Source organism: Oncorhynchus keta, chromosome 36 (assembly GCF_023373465.1).
Source record: "Oncorhynchus keta strain PuntledgeMale-10-30-2019 chromosome 36, Oket_V2, whole genome shotgun sequence".
Classification (NCBI taxonomy): Eukaryota; Metazoa; Chordata; class Actinopteri; order Salmoniformes; family Salmonidae; genus Oncorhynchus; species Oncorhynchus keta.
The window spans coordinates 1,785,660-1,805,481 of record NC_068456.1 but is presented as its reverse complement, the minus strand read 5'-3'; the positions used below and the strand labels follow the sequence as shown (position 1 = coordinate 1,805,481).

Below are 19,822 nucleotides of genomic sequence, written 5' to 3'. Positions count from 1 at the left end.
CTTTTTCAAACAGAAATTTGCATCCTGTTAGGAAAGCAAAGGGTAGCTTTTTCAAACAGAAATTTGCATCCTGTAGCACAAACTCCCAAAAGTTCTGGGACACTGTAAAGTCCTTGGAGAATAAGAGCACCTCCTTCCAGCTGCCCACTGCGCTGAGACTAGGAAACACTGTCACCATCGATAAATCAATGATAATTGAGCATTTCAAAAAACATTATTTCAACGGCGGGCCATGCTCTCCACCTGGCTACCCTTTACCCTGGTCAACAGCCCTGTACCCCCCGCAGCAGCCAAAGCCTCCCCCATTTCCCCTTCACACAAATCCAGATAGCTGATGTTCTGAAAGAGTTGCAAAATCTGGATCCCTACAAATCAGCTGGGCAAGACAATCTGGACCCTCTCTATCTAAAAGTATCCACCGCAATTCTTGCAACCCCTATTACTAGCCTGTTCAACCTCTATTTTGTATTGTCTGAGATCCCCAAAGATTGGAAAGCTGCCCTGGTCATCCCCCTCTTCAAAGAGGGAGACACTCTAGACCCAAATCGTTACAGACCTATATCTATTCTACCCTGCCTTTCTAAGGTCTTCGAAAGCCAAGTTAACAAACAGATCACCGACCATTTCGAATTCCACAGTACCTTCTCCGCTTATGCAATCTGGTTTCAGAGCTGGTCACGGGTGCACATCAGCCACGCTCAAGGTCCTAAACAATATCATAACTGCCATCGATAAAAAAAACTCAACAGCTTTGGTTCCTCAAATGACTGCCTCGTGTGGATCACCAACTACTTCTCAGACAGAGTTCAGTGTGTCAAATCGGAGGGCCTGTGGCAGTGTCTATGGGGGTGCCACGGGGTTCAATTCTTGGACCGACTCTTTTCTCTGTATATATCAATGATGTCACTCTTGCTGCTGGTGAGTCTCTGATCCACCTCTACGCAGACGACACCATTCTGTATACTTCTGGCCCTTCTTTGGACACTGTGTTAACTGACCTCCAGACAAGCTTCAATGCCATACACCTCTCGTTCCGTGGCCTCCAACTGCTCTTAAATGCAAGTAAAACTAAACACATGCTCTTCAACCGATTGCTGCCCGCACCTGACTTAGAATATGTGGACAACTACAAATACCTAGGTGTCTGGTTAGATTGTAAACTCTCCTTCCAGATTCACATTAAGCATCTCCAACCTAAAATTAAAGCCAGAATCGGCTTCCTATTTTGCAACAAAGCATGCTGCCAAACATACCCTCGTAAAACTCACAATCCTACAGATCCTTGACTTCGGCGATGTAATTTACATAATAGCCTCCAACACTCATATTCGCTTCATATTGATCGCCAAACCCACTGGCTCCAGGTCATCTATAAGTATTTTCGAGGTAAAGCCCGCCTTATCTCAGCTCACTGGTCACCATAGCAGCACACACCCGCAGCACGCGCTCCAGCAGGTATATTTCACTGGTTACCCCCAAAGCCAATTCCTCAATTGGTCGCCTTTCCTTCCAGTTCTCTGCTGCCAATGACTGTAAAGAATTGCAAAATTTACTGAAGCTGGATACTTATATCTCCATCACTAACTTTAAGCATCAGCTGTCAGAGCAGCTCACAGATCATTGCACCTGTACATAGCCCATCTGTAAATAGCCAATCCAACTACCTCATCCCCATATTGTTAATTATTTTTGCCCCTCTGCACACCAGTATCTCAACTTGCACATCTATCACTCCAGTGTTTAAATGCTAAATTGTAATTACTTTGCCACTACGGCCTATTTATTGCCGTTACCTCCCTAATCATACCTCATTTGCACTCACTGTATATCATTTTTTTCTATTGTGGTATTGACTGTACTTTAGTTTTTTCTTTTGCACAACTTTGCTTTATCTTGGCCAGGTCGGAAGTTGTAAATGAGAACTTGTTCTCAACTGGCCTACCTGGTTAATTAAATAAAGGTGAACATTTTATTTTAAATGTGTGGCAAGATATGCGCAATGATGTGCATAATCCGTGATTTAGCGCATTATTATTGGGTAAACATAATAAGCCACCTCAATTATTGCAGTCATATGTGGTAATATCTATCTAGGAGCTGATCAGTCATCAGTATTGTGGAATAATTATAATGTTAAGTTAAGATTTGATCCAATAGCAGCAATGCTTTTCTTTTGATCCTATCCGTATCGACACATGGTCTGACAATGCACATAGCGAACGTTCTCTCTACGTGCTTGTTTTGGAAACACTCTTAGTTAGGTCGTAAAAAACAATGCATTTGGTTGCCTACAATCATGGCAATGCTTAAAGGGCAATTCCTCCACTTTCAATCTCATTTTGATCATTTCTCTCACCAAATCAGTGTCAGACACCCCTTCAAATGAGTGGATTCGGCTATTTCAGCCACACCCGTTGCTGACAGGTATATAAAATCCAGCACACAGCCGTGCAATATCCATAGACAAACATTGGCAGCCCGAATGCATAGTGCCAACTGTAAAATTTGGTGGAGGAGGAATAATGGTCTGGGGTCTTTTTTCATGGTTCGGTGAAGGGAAATCTTAATGCTACAGCACACAATGACATTCTAGACGATTCTGTGCTTCCAAATGTGGCAAGTAAAAACAAAATGCTTCTCTCTGACATCAGTGATTTTCCAAACTTGTAACGAGTTTCTAGCCCAAGGAAGGGTATTTTCTTTCTCTGTACATCACTGCGAATCTCACAGTGTTCAAAAATCACTGTTTTAAAAATGTTTTAACTTTTGATGATGTCATACGATATAACTTTTTAACTTCTCTTCAAAAATGTGCCATTTTCACTTATGTAGACACTGGCATCGTGTTAGAAATATTGAAAAGTGGTAGAGTTGACCTAGCATGTATTTTTGTTGTTACCGTACCCAACCCAATGACACACCAAACACAGAACAGGCTTGGAGCAAAACAGGGTCAGCCTTCAACATGTAGCAGTTAAGGGGATAGCACCTGAAAAGTGATGTAGGTGTAATTTTGTCACACCCTGATCTGTTTCACCTGTCTTTGTGATTGTCTCCACCCCTCTCCAGGTGTCTCCCATCTTCCCCATTATCCGCTTTGTATTTATACCTGTGTTCTGTTTGTCTGTTGTCAGTTGGTCTTGTTTGTCAAGTCAACCAATGTTTTGTCTCAGCGCCTGCTTTTCCTCGTCTTTTTTTCTTGCCCTCCTGGTTTTGACCCTTGCCTGTCCTGACTCTGAGCCACTCCGCCTGAACCTGAGCCTGCCTGCCGACCTGTACCTTTGCCCCACCTCTAGTTTATTAACCCCTGCCTGATTATTAAACCATTGTTAATTCGACGTTGCCTGCATTTCTGTAGCCTATGTGGCCGATGCAGGCACAGATAATAAAGCCATGAATAGCGGTATCATTAATCTCACCATTTTGATTTCACCATCGCTGTTTTTGTAACGAGAAAGCAACCAAAAACCAGATCATTTTTGTAACGGAAGGATTCTATGGAAAGCCAAGTTGAAGCCAGCATTAGATGTTGTCGTCCTCATAATAACCGCACGTGGTTTTATTGCAACGGAGTAGCGCAATTGTGATTTAGATCAAAACACTTGGGTGAACTTTTGGAATCATGGATTTAGAATGTTTATTTTAATTCTATAGTTAGAATATAAATAACAGTGGGCTAGCCAGCTAACACAATTTTGCTTAACTTGCTAAGAAAATACAAACTAGCTGTTTGCAGAAACACAAACTAATATTGTAATTATAGAACGCTTGTGGATTTATATTAAGATCAAAGTGGAAACAACATCGTTGTCATCAACACTGTTGCATGTGCTGCATTGACCATGCAGACTAAACGAAAGTGTCTTGTGGGTTGGCGCCCCCCCTTGGGTTGTGCCGGCGGAGATCTTTGTGGGCTATACTCGGCCTTGTCTCAGGATGGTAAGTTGGGGGTTGAAGATATCCCTCTAGTGGTGTGGGGCTGTACTTTGGCAAAGTGGGTGGGGTTATACCCTTCCTGTTTGGCCCTGTCCGGGGGTATCATCGGTTGGGGCCACAGTGTCTCCTGAACCCTCCTGTCTCAGCCTCCAGTATTTATGCTGCAGTAGTTATGTGTCGGGGGGCTAGGGTCAGTTTGTTATACCTGGAGTACTTCTCCTGTCTTATCTGGTGTCCTGTGTGAATTTAAGTGTGCTCGCTCTAATTCTCTCTTTCTTTCTCTCTCGGAAGACCTGGGCCCTAGGACCATGCCTCAGGACTACCTGGCATGATAACTCCTTGCTGTCCGCAGTCCACCTGGCCGTGCAGCTGCACCAGTTTCAACTGTTCTGCCTTCGGCTATGGAATCCTGACCTGTTCACCAGACGTGCTACCTGTCCCAGACCTATTATTTGACCATGCTGGTCATTTATGAACATTTGAACATCTTGGCCATGTTCTGTTATAATCTCCACCCAGGAACAGCCAGAAGAGGACTGGCCACCCCTCATAGCCTGGTTCCTCTCTAGGTTTCTTCCTAGGTTTTGGCCTTTCTAGGGAGTTTTTCCTAGCCAACGTGCTTCAACACCTGCATTGCTTGCTGTTTGGGGTTTTAGGCTGGGTTTCTGTACAGCACTTTATACGAAGGGCTATATAAATCCATTTGATTTGTGGTCAAGCAACAACAAATGCGCTCTTTGCGTGACAGGGGGTGGGACTTGGTCTGTGTGGAAAGCAGCATGGAGAGGCAGAGAGCAGAGAGGAATGAAGTAGCGGAGTAACTATAAAAATGGACGTTACACATAGCGTATCACATTAAACAAACCAAACATTCAAATACCGTTATTGAAGGTAAAGTAAAAACCCAAGCCGGTCCGTGAATGAATACTGGTATATAGTAAAATACGGTATACTGCCCAGCCCTAGGTCTGAAGTGCATTCAACACATCTTCTCCACTCGTTTGATCTTGCTGTGGCAATAAGCACAAAAGTACTTCCCGATAAGATTCCTCTTTCGGTAACCGAATGCATACTCATAACTGAGTCGTGCTTAAGTCCAATTCTATGCTGGTAAACGGAGCCGCTGATATATCCTTGTTTATCTGCTTACTAAAGTCTTTTCCTATTTCTTCAACCCTTCTTATTATGGTTGTCTGATAGTTGTAGTCCTTTCATTTGCTTTAGAAAATCATCTTCGTTACTGAAGTCAGCATAAATACTTTCTGCTGAAGACGACAAGCAATCTTTCACTATGTCTCCGTCGATAAAGGCCATCTTATGCCTAGCCAAGATCCATGCAATATCAAATGCTGTCTCTGTCAGTTTCTCTGCAGAAGAGGTCGTTCTGTCCATCAGCGGTTGCTGTCCTTTCAGCAAAGCAGTAAGTTGTTGAATACCATTTTTTCGTAGACACCTGCCAGGTGGAAATTTCTCTTTGTATGTGTAGTATTGAAATGCTGTTCTAAATTACAATTTTTAAAACCTGCGCACGTCTTCTTGCCAATTAAACAAAGTGGGTTTTGTGCCATGAAGTACAAAGAACAATTCTGTTCCATTTTTCTTGAAACATACGATTTATCTTTCAACAGCCGTACCTTTCTCTTTTTGCTAACTTGTCCCTCATCTGTGTGCGAGGCTCTACTAATAGCTTCCTCATCCTCATTATTTGTAGTGGCAGTTTGCTCATTATTATGTTTTAGCTTGTGCTTGACTACGACAAATCGATCCATTTTAAATGTTCGATTCGGCCAAGGATAGTGATAAATATTTACTTTGATGTGGCCCAAAAAATGTTCAGTAGAGTGGACTAAACTGCTGCTTCTCTCGGCCCTCCACCTCTTGCCTCCATCGCTAGCCTAGTTTAAAGCGAAGCAACAGTTTACTCGACTGCACATGGTGATGCAGCAGCTCAACATCTTATATAATGCCACATACTGGGTGAATGAAATAGTGCAGTTTGTGTAATTTGAATGCTCGGAAATTATTGGACATTTTGCTGTATTTGTTAGTCTGTACCGCGAGCTGCCAATCAACGCAATCCGTGCAATGACTATGCCTGGCCTAGCCTATAGAAAGCTGATGGGATCCTCCTATTTTTAAAAGAGGCCATCAAAATGATGTTTTCTCATAGAATTGCATAGCATAACCTATTGAAATGTTGCGCAACATGGGCTTATAGGAACTCTTATTTCATTCCATGCATCAACCAGCTATGAGGAGCTGGCTCTCGCTGTGCAACAGGCGAACCTATTCCACTAAAACTCTGAAAACCAGGGCTCTTTTTGTTTGATTTGATTTTCGATTGTATTGACGTTAGAGTGGTTAGAGGGTCATTATAAACCGGGTGGTTCAAGACCTGAATGCTGATTTGATGAAAGCCGTGGTAGATCAGACAGTACACCACGGGTATGGCCAAAAATGACTTTTTACTGTTTTAATTATGTTGGTAACCAGTTTATAATACCAATAAGGCACCTCGGGTTTTGTGGTACATGGCCAATATACCAGGCACTCCACGTTGCGTTGTGCATAAGAACAGCCATTATCCCTGGTATATTGGCCATATACCACATGACCTCGTGCCTTATTGCTTGAATAGAGTGCTGAGTACCAGGCCGTTGGCAAGTTTGATAGGTTACTAATTACCATCAGGGGCATCAGAGCACAGTTTGAGAAGTCTACAGTTGTGGCCAAAAGTTTTGAGAATGACACAAATATTAATTTTCACAAAGTTTGCTGCTTTAGTGTCTTTAGATATTTTTGTCAGATGTTACTATGGAATACTGAAGTATAATTACAAGCATTTCATGTGTCAAAGGCTTTTATTGACAATTACATGAAGTTGATGCAAAGAGTCAATATTTGCAGTGTTGAACCTTCTGTTTCAAGACCTTTGCAATCCACCCTGTCATGCTGTCAATTAATTTCTGGGCCACATCCTGGCGGATGGCAGCCCATTCTTGCATTATCAATGCTTGGAGTTTGTCCGAATTTGTTGGTTTTTGTTTGTCTACCCGCCTCTTGAGGATTGACCACAAGTCTAGGACCATGCCTCAGGTCTGGGGAGTCTCCTGGCCATGGACTCAAAATATCAATGTTTTGTTCCCCGAGCCACTTAGTTGTCACTTTTGCCTTATGGCAAGGTGCTCCATCATGCTGGAAAATGCATTGTTCGTCACCAAACTGTTCCTGGATGGTTGGGAGAAGTTGCTCTCGGAGGATGTGTTGGTACCATTCTTTATTCATGGCTGTGTTCTTAGGCAAAATTGAGTGAGCCACTCCCTTGGATGAGAAGCAACCCCACACATGAATGGTCTCAGGATGCTTTACTGTAGGCATGACACAGGACTGATGGTAGCAATCACCTTGTCTTCTCCGGACAAGCTTTTTTCCGGATGCCCCAAACATTCAAAAAGGGGATTCATCAGAGAAATTGACTTTACCCCATTCCTCAGCAGTCCAATCCCTGTACCTTTTTCAGAATATCAGTCTGTCGCTGATGTTTATCCAGGAGAGAAGTGGCTTCTTTGCTGCCCTTCTTGACACCAGGCCATCCTCCAAAAGTCTTCGCCTCACTGTGCGTGCAGATGGACTCACACCTGCCTGCTGCCATTCCTGAGCAAGCTCTGCACTGATGGTGCCCCAATCCCACAGCTGAAACAACTTTAGGGGACGGTCCTGGCGCTTGCTGGACTTTCTTGGGCGCCCGAAGCCTTCTTCACAAAAATTGAACCGCTCTCCGTGAAGTTCTTGATGATCCGATAAATGGTTGATTTAGGTGCAATCTTACTGGCAGCAATATCCTTGCCTGTGAAGCCCTTTTTTGTGCAAAGCAATGATGATGCACGTGTTTCCTTGCAGGTAACCATGTTTGACAGAAGAAGAACAATGATTCCAAGCACCACCCTCCTTTGAAGCTTCCAGTCTGTTATTCGAACTCAATCAGCATGACAGAGTGAACTCCAGCCTTGTCCTCGTCAACACTCACACCTGTGTTAACCTATTTTGGGTAGGGGGTAGTATTTTGACGTTCGGATGAAAAGTGTGCCCAAAGTAAACTGCCTGTTACTCAGGCCCAGAAGCTAGGATATGCATATAATTTAGATTTGGATCTAAAATTTTGATCTAAAACTGTTAAAATAATGTCTGAGTATAACAGAACTGATATGGCAGGCGAAACCCCGAGAACAAACTATCCCCCCCCCAAAAAAATTCAGCTTACCACTGTATTCAATGGCTGTCACTTTAATTATAAGGCTAAATCCTCCCAGGTTGCAGTTCCTAGAGCTTCCACTAGATTCAATAGTCTTTAGAAAGAGTTTCAGGCTTGTTTTCAGAAAAATTAGCCAGAAATGTAAGTTTTTCTAGGTGGCTCCCATTTTGGCTGTCGTGTTTCCAAGCGCGTGGAAGAGAGTGTGTTCTTTGGTATTTTTACGCGGTAAAGACAATAACGATTCTCCGTCTTAAATTGTATTGTTTATTTATGTTTTAGGGTACCTATGTTTGATTATAAACTTTGTTTGACTTGTTTGGAAAAGGTTATTACTAAAGTTTAGGATTAATTCTGATGGAGGGAAACTGGGTGGATTATTGACAGAAGCGTGCCAGCTAAACTGAGTTTTTATGGATATAAAGAAGGACATTATGAAACAAAAGGACCATTTGATGTATCTGGGACCTTTTGGAGTGCCAACAGAAGAAGATCATCAAAGATAAGGCATTTATTATATCGCTATTTCTAACTTTTGTGGCTCACCTGCCTGGATGAAATATGTTTTTCATGCTTTTGTAAACAGGGCACTGTCCTCAGATAATATCATGGTGTGCTTTCGCCATAAAGCCTTTTTGAAATCTGACACAGCAGCTGGATTAACAAGAAGTTAAGCTTTGTTTGAGGTATTACACTTGTGATTTTATGAAAGTTAAATATTTATAATTCTGTAGTTTGAATTTCGCGCTCTGCAATTTCAACGGATGTTGGCCAGGTGGGACGTTACTGTTAACGAGAGAATCACTGACATGATGTCAGCTGGTCCTTTTGTGGCAGGGCTGAAATGCAATGGAAATGTTTTTTTTGCATGGCAAAGAGGGACTTCGCAATTAATTGCAATTCATCTGATCACTCTTCATAACATTCTGGAGTATTTGCAAATTGCCATCATACAAACTGAGGCAGCAGACTTTGTGAAAATTAATATTTGTGTCATTCTCAAAACTTTTGGCTACGACTATAGTTGCCACGACTCAAAGGTCACATGTAATTTGACTGTGGGTCATGACTCATGACTGCTGGTGTGGCGGTAATACGTCACGGTAACAGCCCGAACCCCAACCCACACACATCCTACTCACTCTGGGGGTCTCCGGCAGTGATGCTGTACTCCACTTTGCCGTTGAGTCCAGAGTCTTGGTCAGTGGCTTTGAGGGTCCAGACCCGGGGCCCCGGCTGGCCCTCTGTTATCTTAAAGGGCCCCTCATAGACCTTGGGGAAGGTGGGGGTCACATCGTTCACATCCAGGACATTCACCAACACCTGGAAAAGACCAGTGGAAACAACTTGTTCAGAGATCTGTATGGCCTATATGTATATTTATGTGATTAAAGGAATAGTTCACTTTTTGTAGAAAAAAATGTGGTTGATTAATTTTAATGAACAAAAACTCCTGCAAATATCACAGATTGCAACTTGAATATGATGTGTACAAACTACATTAAAAACAATGCCTTGATAAACATGATGTGTATAAAGAGTGAAGTGTGTAGGTGTGTGTGTGTGTGTTTCTGTGTTCTGTCATTGTCATCACCGTAGTGCTGGATGTCAGGCGGAGGGCATGGATGGGACACTGGTCTGTTGCTGTGACGACAAGTGCGTAATGTCCATTGCTGATCTCAAAGTCCAGCTCCTTCACTGCAACAATCTTTCCCTGGACACACACGCATGCACAAAAAGACAACTACTTTAACACTCAATGCTATTCAAAATATTGTACAGTCAAGTCAGTATGTTCACAAACTACACACAGTACCAGACCTTGGATCAAATACTTTCTGAAATATTTTAAATACTTTGAGTGTTTGCTTTAGCCTGCCTGGAGTGCAGGGTTTTCACTTCTGCAACAATTCTATTGGTTCCATTGAGTCAGGTAAGCTAAACTATCTGAAAAGCTTACAAATAGTGTTTGGATCAAGGTCTGCACAGTAAATTAGGTATCAGTCTAAATAAAAGAGCAATTTTAGTTTTAGAAGTGGTGGGGACATAATAATATATATACAGTATATATACAGTACCAGTCAAAAGTTTGGACACACCTACTCATTCAAGGGTTTTTCTATATTTTTTCAAACTATTTTCTACATTGAAGAATAATAGTGAAGACATCAAAACTATGAAATTACACATGAAGTAATCTAAAAGTGTTAAACTAATCAAAATAGATTTTAGATTCTTCAAAGTAGCCACCCTTTGCCTTGATTACAGCTTTGCACTCTTGGCATTCTCTCAACCAGCTTCACTTGGAATGCTTTTACAACAGTCTTGAAGGAGAGCCCACTTATGATGAGCACTTGTTGGCTGCTTTTACTTCACTCTGCGGTCCAACTCATCCCAAACAATCTCAATTCGGTTGAGGTCAGATGATTGTGGAAGCCAGGTAATCTGATGCAGCACTCCATCACTCTCCTTGGTTCAATAGCCCTTACATAGCCTGGAGGTGTGTTTTGGGTCATTGTCCTATTGAAAAACAAATGATAGTCCCAAAATGCGCAAACCAGATGGGATGGCGTATCGCTGCAGAATGCTGTGGTGGCCATGCTGGTTAAGTGTGCCTTGAATTCTAAATAATTCCCCAACAGTGTTACCAGCAAAGCAACCCCACACCTCCTCATCAATGTTTCACCACACATCCATTCACGTGGCATAAATTCACCTACTCTGGGTCTCACAAAGACACAGCAGTTGGAATTAAAAACTCTTCAGACCGACGGACAGATTTCCATCGGTCTAATGTCCATTGCTCGTGTTTCTTGGCCCAAGCAAGTCTCTTCTTATGATTGGTGTCCTTTAGTAGTGGTTTCTTTGCAGCAATTCAACCACGAAGGCTTGATTCACAGTCTCCTCTGAACAGTTGAGATGTGTCTGTTACTTGAACTCTGTGAAGCATTTACTTAGGCTGCAATTTCTGAGGCTGGTAACTCTAATAAACTTATCCTCTGCAGCCGAGGTAACTCTGGGTCTTCCTTTCCTGTGGCAATTCTCTGAAGAGCCAGTTTCACCATAGCGCTTGATGGTTGTTGCCACTGCACTTGAAGAAACTTTGAAAGTTCTTGAAATGTTCCGTATTGACTGACCTTCATGTCTTAAAGTAATGATGGACTGTCATTTCTCTTTGCTTATGTAACGGATGTGAAACGGCTAGCTTAGTTAGCGGTGTGCGCTAAGTAGCGTTTCAATCGGTTACGTCACTTGCTCTGAGACCTTGAAGTAGTAGTTCCCCTTGCTCTGCAAGAGCCGCGGCTTTTGTGGAGCGATGGGAAACGATGCTTCGAGGGTGACTGTTGTCGTTGTGCGCAGAAGGTCCCTGGTTCGCGCCCGGGTATGGGCGAGGGGACGGTTTAAAAGTATACTGTTACATTGATGCTGTTGACCCGGATTAGTGGTTGCTGCGGAAAAAGGAGGAAGGTCAAAAGGGGGGTGAGTGTAACGGATGTGAAACGGCTAGCTTAGTTAGCGGTGTGCGCTAAGTAGCGTTTCAATCGGTTACGTCACTTGCTCTGAGACCTTGAAGTAGTAGTTCCCCTTGCTCTGCAAGAGCCGCGGCTTTTGTGGAGCGATGGGTAACGATGCTTCGAGGGTGACTGTTGTCGTTGTGCGCAGAAGGTCCCTGGTTCGCGCCCGGGTATATGGGTGAGGGGACGGTTTAAAATTATACTGTTACACTTATTTGAGCTGTTCTTGCCATAATATGAACTTGGTCTTTTAACAAAATAGGGTTATCTTCTGTATACAACACAACTGATTAGCTCAGAAACATTAGCCAAATAAATTCAACAAATTAACTTTAAACTAGGCACATCTGTTAATTGAAATGCATTCCAGGTGACTAACTCATGAAGCTGGTTGAGAGAATGCCAAAAGTGTGCAAAGCTGTCATCAAGGCAAAGGGTGGTTACTTAGATGAATCTCAAATTTCAAATATATTTTGTTTTGTTTAACACTTTTTGGGTTACTACATGATTCAATAGGTGTTATTTCATAGTTTTGATGTCTTCACTATTATTGTACAACGTAGAAAATAGTAAACTTAAAGAAAAACCCTGGAATAAGTAGATGTGTCTAATCTTTTGACTGGTACTGTATATAGTTTTTAAAATATATTTTCCTTTATTATTTTCTCCAAACCCTACAATCCCTTCCACAATGGAGTAAATTAATCGACAACAACAACAATTACAATAGTTATATTTTGTTTGTATTTAGTCGCATCTTTCAGCTCCACATAACCCCCCATCTGTCTCTGAACACCATCAAGTTTTATTTGCCATATATTTTAAACTGTGCTGTGATGTTTCACAAAGTTTCTACATATTGTAAATTAAAAATATATATTTTTTGCTAAAAGTAATATTATATAATTGATCGATTGACTATGACTTTTTAAATCACCCAGCAGTGCAATTTGCAGAGGGGGACATAACTTGGCAGGGGGTCTGGGGGCCCTCCATTTTGGGGGAATCTAAACAAAAGCACATTTCCTGCATTTCTACACAATTTATTATGACCCATGGCCCAACAACAAAAAGTACAGAGCATTCGGAAAGTATTCAGACCCCCCTTTTCCACATTTTGTTACGTAACATTCTAAAATTGATTAAATAAATATTTGTACTCATAAATCTACACACAATAACACAAAATGACAAATCGTACATGTCTGAGCAAAGAACAAGCTATGAGGTCGAAGGAATTGTCCGTAGAGCTCCGAGACAGGACTGTGTCCAGGCACTGATCTGGGGAAGGGTACCAGAAAATGTCTGTAGCAATGAAGGTCCCCAACAACACAGTGGCCTCCATCATTCTTAAATGGAAGAAGTCTGGAACCACCCACTCTTCCTAGAGCTGGCCACCCGGCCAAACTGAACAATCGGGGGAGAAGGGCCTTGGTCAGGGAGGTGACCAAGAACCCGATGGTCACACTGACAGAGCTCCAGAGTTCATCTGTGGAGTTGGGAGGACCTTCCAGAAGTACAACCATCTCTACAGCACTCCACCAATCAGGCCTTTATGTTAGAGTGGCTAGACAGAAGCCACTCCTCAGTAAAATGAACATGACAGCCCGCTTGGCACCTACAGGACACTCGGACCATGAGAAACAAGATTATTTGCTCTGATGAACAGGGCTCCGGGCAGCCGAGCGGAAATGGAGGAAAACTCGCCTCCCTGCGGACCTGGCATCCTTTCACTCCCTCCTCTCTACATTTTCCTCCTCTGTCTCTGCTGCTAAAGCCACTTTCTACCATTCTAAATTCCAAGCATCTGCCTCTAACCCTAGGAAGCTCTTTGCCACCTTCTCCTCCCTCCTGAATCCTCCCCCCTCCTCCCTCTCTGCAGATGACTTCGTCAACCATTTCGAAAAGAAGGTCGACGACATCCGATCCTCGTTTGCTAAGTCAAACGACACCGCTGGTTCTGCTCACACTGCCCTACCCTATGCTCTGACCTCTTTCTCCCCTCTCTCTCCAGATGAAATCTCGCGTCTTGTGACGGCCGGCCGCCCAACAACCTGCCCGCTTGACCCTATCCCCTCCTCTCTTCTCCAGACCATTTCCGGAGACCTTCTCCCTTACCTCACCTCGCTCATCAACTCATCCCTGACCGCTGGCTACGTCCCTCCCGTCTTCAAGAGAGCGAGAGTTGCACCCCTTCTGAAAAAACCTACACTCGATCCCTCCGATGTCAACAACTACAGACCAGTATCCCTTCTCTCTTTTCTCTCCAAAACTCTTGAGCGTGCCGTCCTTGGCCAGCTCTACCGCTATCTCTCTCAGAACGACCTTCTTGATCCAAATCAGTCAGGTTTCAAGACTAGTCATTCAACTGAGACTGCTCTTCTCTGTATCACGGAGGCGCTCCGCACTGCTAAAGCTAACTCTCTCTCCTCTGCTCTCATCCTTCTAGACCTATCGGCTGCCTTCGATACTGTGAACCATCAGATCCTCCTCTCCACCCTCTCCGAGTTGGGAATCTCCGGCGCGGCCCACGCTTGGATTGCGTCCTACCTGACAGGTCGCTCCTACCAGGTGGCATGGCGAGAATCTGTCTCCTCACCACGCGCTCTCACCACTGGTGTCCCCCAGGGCTCTGTTCTAGGCCCTCTCTTATTCTCGCTATACACCAAGTCACTTGGCTCTGTCATAACCTCACATGGTCTCTCCTATCATTGCTATGCTGACGACACACAATTAATCTTCTCCTTTCCCCCTTCTGATGACCAGGTGGCGAATCGCATCTCTGCATGTCTGGCAGACATATCAGTGTGGATGACGGATCACCACCTCAAGCTGAACCTCAGCAAGACGGAGCTCCTCTTCCTCCCGGGGAAGGACTGCCCGTTCCATGATCTCGCCATCACGGTTGACAACTCCATTGTGTCCTCCTCCCAGAGCGCTAAGAACCTTGGCGTGATCCTGGACAACACCCTGTCGTTCTCAACTAACATCAAGGCGGTGTCCCGTTCCTGTAGGTTCATGCTCTACAACATCCGCAGAGTACGACCCTGCCTCACACAGGAAGCGGCGCAGGTCCTAATCCAGGCACTTGTCATCTCCCGTCTTGATTACTGCAACTCGCTGTTGGCTGGGCTCCCTGCCTGTGCCATTAAACCCCTACAACTCATCCAGAACGCCGCAGCCCGTCTGGTGTTCAACCTTCCCAAGTTCTCTCACGTCACCCCGCTCCTCCGCTCTCTCCACTGGCTTCCAGTTGAAGCTCGCATCCGCTACAAGACCATGGTGCTTGCCTACGGAGCTGTGAGGGGAACGGCACCTCAGTACCTCCAGGCTCTGATCAGGCCCTACACCCAAACAAGGGCACTGCGTTCATCCACCTCTGGCCTGCTCGCCTCCCTACCACTGAGGAAGTACAGTTCCCGCTCAGCCCAGTCAAAACTGTTCGCTGCTCTGGCCCCCAATGGTGGAACAAACACCCTCACGACGCCAGGACAGCGGAGTCAATCACCACCTTCCGGAGACACCTGAAACCCCACCTCTTCATGGAATACCTAGGATAGGGTAAGTAAGGGTAAGTAATCCTTCTCACCCCCCTTCTCCCCCAAAAAAAATATTTAGATGCAAGTGGCTGTTCCACTGGATGTCATAAGGTGTATGCACCAATTTGTAAGTCGCTCTGGATAAGAGCGTCTGCTAAATGACTTAAATGTAAATGTAAATGATGAAACCAAGATTGAACTATTCAGCCAGAAACCCAAGCATCACGTCTGGAGGAAACATGCCACCATCCCCATGGTGAAGCATGGTGGTGGCAGCATCATGCTGCGGGAATGTTTTTCAGGGGCAGGGACTGGGAGACTAGTCAAGATCGTGGGAAAGATGAATGGTGCAAAGTACAGAGAGATCCTTGATGAAAACCTGCTCCAGAGCGCTCATGACCTCAGACTATGGTGAAGGTTAAACTTCCAACAGGACAATGACCCGAAGCACACTGCCAAGACAATGCAGAAGTGGCTTTGGGACAAGTTTCTGAATGTCCTTGAGTGGCCCAGCCAGACTTGAACCTGATCGAGCATCTCTGGAGAGACCTAAAAATAGCTGTGCAGCGACTCTCCCCATCCAACCTGACAGAGATTGAGAGGGTCTGCAGAGAAGAATGGGAGGAACTCCACAAATACAGGTGTGCCAAGCTTGTAGCGTCATACCCAAGAAGACTCGAGGCTCTATTCGCTGCTAAAGGTGCTTCAACAAAGTACTGAGTAAAGGGTCTGAATACTTATGTAAATCTTTTTTATTTTTAATGCATTTTCTAAAATGTCTAAAATCCGGTTTTTGCATTTTCATAATGGGGTATTGTGTGAAGATTGATGAAGAAGAAAAAACGATTTAATGAATTTTAGAATAAGGCTATAACGTAACACAATGTGGAAAAAGTCAAGGGGTCTGAATACTTTCCGAATGTTTAAGTGTTTGATAAGACTTTAACTAGATACAAGATCTTTCAATCATCAATATTGTGTTGGACCTTTAACAAATAGTCTAACAAATGAACAACTCTTACAAATACAGTACAAAGACAAACTTTGATTGTCTTTAAGACATGCTCTATATGCAAACTGGAAACTTATTGTAGCTTGGGATTTTGACAAAGCAAATTTGAGGACAAGGCTGCTGAAGATCAACATATCGACTGTACTACTCACGCTGCTAACTATCAACCACTGCTATTCAAACATCCGGAATGCTTACAAGGCCCTCCCCCGCCCTCCTTTCGGCAAATCTGACCACGACTCCATCTTGCTCTACCCTTCCTATAGGCAGACACTCAAACAGGAAGTACCCGTAATAAGAACTATTCAACGCTGGTCTGACCAATCGGAATCCACACTTCAGGATTGTTTTGATCAAGTGGACTGGGATATGTTTTGAGTAGCTTGCGAAAAAAGGCTAGACGCATACATGGATACAGTGACTGAGTTTATAAGGAAGTGTATAGGAGATGTAGTAGCCACTGTGACTATTAAAACTTACCCTAACCAGAAACCGTGGATAGATTGTATCATTAACGCAAAACTGAAAGAGCAAACCAACACATTTAACCATGGCAAGGTGGATAACGCTTTGAGGATAACACAGTGCCACCGACACAGCCCACTACCAAGGACTGTGGGCACTCCTTCTCCGTGGCCGACGTGAGTAAAACATTCAAATGTGTTAACCCTCGCAAGGCTGCTGGCCCAGACGGCATCCCTAGCCGCGTCCTCAGAGCATGCACAGACCAGCTGACTGGTGTGTTTACGGGAATTTTCAATCTCTCCCTATCTCAGTCTGCTGTCCCCACATGCTTCAAGATGGCCACCATTGTTCCTGTACCCAAGAAGGCAAAGGTAGATTAACTTAATGACTATCGCCCCGTAGCACTCACCTCTGTCATCATGAAGTGCTTTGAGAGACTAGTCAAGGGTCATATAACCTCTACCTTACCTGCCACCCTAGACCCACTTCAAAATGCTTACCGACACCAATAGATCCACAGCCGATGCAATCGCCATCACTCTGCACACTGCCCTATCCCATGTGGACAAGAGCAATACCCATGTAAAAATGCTGTTTATTGAATATAGCTCAGCACTCAACATCATCCAAGCTCATCATTAAGCTCGAGGCCCTGGTCTGAACCTCGCCCTGTGCAACTGGGTCCTGGACTTCCTGACGGGTCGCCCCCAGGTGGTGAAGGTAGGAAACATCACCTCCACTCCACTGATCCTCAACATTGGGGCCCCACAAGGGTGCGTGCTCAGCCCCCTCCTGTACTCCCTGTTCACCCATGACTGCTCGGCCAAGCACGCATCCAACTCAATCATCAAGTTTGCAGATGACACAACAGTAGTAGGCTTGATTACCAACGATGACGAGACAGCCTACAGGGAGGAGGTGAGGGCTCTGGGAGTGTGGTGCCTGGAAAACAACTTCTCACTCAATGTCAACAAAACAAAGGTGATGATCGGAAAAAGCACAGGGTGCACCCCCCTATGTACATCGCCGTGACCGCAGTGGAGAAGGTGGAAAGCTTCAAGTTCTTTGGCGTACACATCACTGACAAACTGAAATGTACCACCCACACAAACAGTGTGGTGTAGAAGGCGCAAAGGAGATTCTTCAACCTCAGGAGGCTAAAAAAAATAGCTTGTCACCTAAAACCCTCACAAACTTTTACAGATGCACAATTCAAAGCATCCTGTTGGGCTGTATCACCGCCTGGTACGGAAACTGCACCGCCCGCAACTGAAAGGCTTGAGGGTGTTGCAATCTGCCCAACGCATTACCAGGGGCAAACTACCCGCCCTCCAGGACACCTGCAGCACCCGGTGTCAAGGGAAGGCCTAAAAGATAATCAAGGACATCAACCACCCGAGCCACTGCCTGTTCACCCCGCTATCATCCATAAGGCGAGGTCAGGACAGGTGCATCAAAGCTTGGACCGAGAGACAGAAAAACAGCTTCTATTTCAAGCCCATCAGACTGTTAAACAGCCATCCCTAGCACATTAGAGGCTGCTGCCTATAGGCATAGAAATCATAGAAATGTATATGCCTATAGGCACTGGCCACTTTAAGGAATGTAACGCTAGTCACTTAATAATGTTTACATATCTTGCATTACTCATCTCATATGTACAGTGGGGCAAAAAGTATTTAGTCAGCCACCAATTGTGCAAGTTCTCCCACTTAAAAAGATGAAAGGCCTGTAATTTTCATTATAGGTACACTTCAACTATGACAGACAAAATGAGGGGGAAAAATCCAGAAAATCACATTGTATTCTATACTATATCTTAGTCTGTTACGCTGTAGGAGCATATACCCACGTGCCATATCCTCATTGGTTTTTAGGACCATATACCCACGTGGGTGATTGAGAGATGAACTGAGGTCCACACTCCGGTCTAGTTAGTGGTGGTAATATACCTTAAAGTTGGTTGCAACCGCCATATAAAGTCCAAAGAAGAAGAAGATGCCTGAAGGAGGAGAGATTACCTAAAACAAGCTCAGTTTACCCTTTTATCTGTAGATTAATTGTCAGAGTAGAGGAACTTTTGCATTTCAGGTCAAATAAAAACCAATGTTGTTATTTTAAATTAGCTAGCAACAGCAAGCTAGCTAGTTAAATTGCCTTAAATGTTAGTTTATCGACTTGTCCCCAAATTACTATAGTTGGTTCAGAGTTCATTTGATATTTCAACCTGCGTGTCCTGATCGTGACTGGTGTGGGGGGTGCACGTGCACAGGCTGTCTGGTCAGCATGTTTAGGCTACTATGGTGAGCGAGCATTGCACCTTTGCATTTTCAATTAAGTATGGATTACCCATTTATTTGTCTCTGCCTGCAAATCGTCATCCAAAAAGGTAGGCTATATCCTATTGGAAAATGCAAAATGTAGTGTTGCTGTCATCATTCTTGCTGCCTCCAGTTCAGTAGCCATACCTGCGAGATCAATTGTGCGTGTGGTCTCAAATAAATAAAGTAGGCTATAGCCTATGTATACATGGGTTGAGAAGCACAGGACAGTTATCTTTCACAGGAAAAGTACTTCCTAAATAGGCCTGTGATTAGGCTATAGTTTACTACATTGCCTGTAAATAGGCCTATATATTGATCACCCATATTTCTCCACCTGAAAATCTTCCCACTCCTAAAAGGTAGTCTATAAAATAGCTCAAGAGAAAGTGCAAGTCAATCCAACACTGCTCTCTTCAAACTACATCTAGCATATTGGCTGATATAGCCCATTAATAAAATATAAGGGCCATGTGAAATTCTCTGGTAATTTAACCTATTTCTTAAGTTATTTTTGCGCGTTTGATATTGCCTATAGAGTACAAAATTGCTGGGACCATGGCTGGCAAGTGAGCTACATCACATATGCCTAAAATAACATTGTGAGACTGCAGTTGAGTTTGAGACCAGTTCTTGCAGTATTGGGTGGGAGCGAGTGTGGGATGAAGAAAGCCATCCTGTACAGACCTCTACTGTACACCATGACAGTGAAGCATGTAACGTAACGTTAGCTGTTTATTACTGTGTCAGTGTGAAAAGTAGGGAATTAGATCAGGGAACTGACA

General features: G+C 44.0%; 1 protein-coding gene across 1 annotated transcript in view; it reads right to left on the bottom strand.

The window, feature by feature from the left end:
* Positions 1 to 19,822, bottom strand: part of LOC118369378 (cadherin-23-like) — a 625,272-nt gene that overhangs the window by 79,319 nt on the left and 526,131 nt on the right. The window contains 2 exon segments of the mRNA XM_052498286.1: positions 9,328 to 9,508; positions 9,780 to 9,899. Coding sequence (XP_052354246.1) covers positions 9,328 to 9,508; positions 9,780 to 9,899 — 301 coding nt within the window.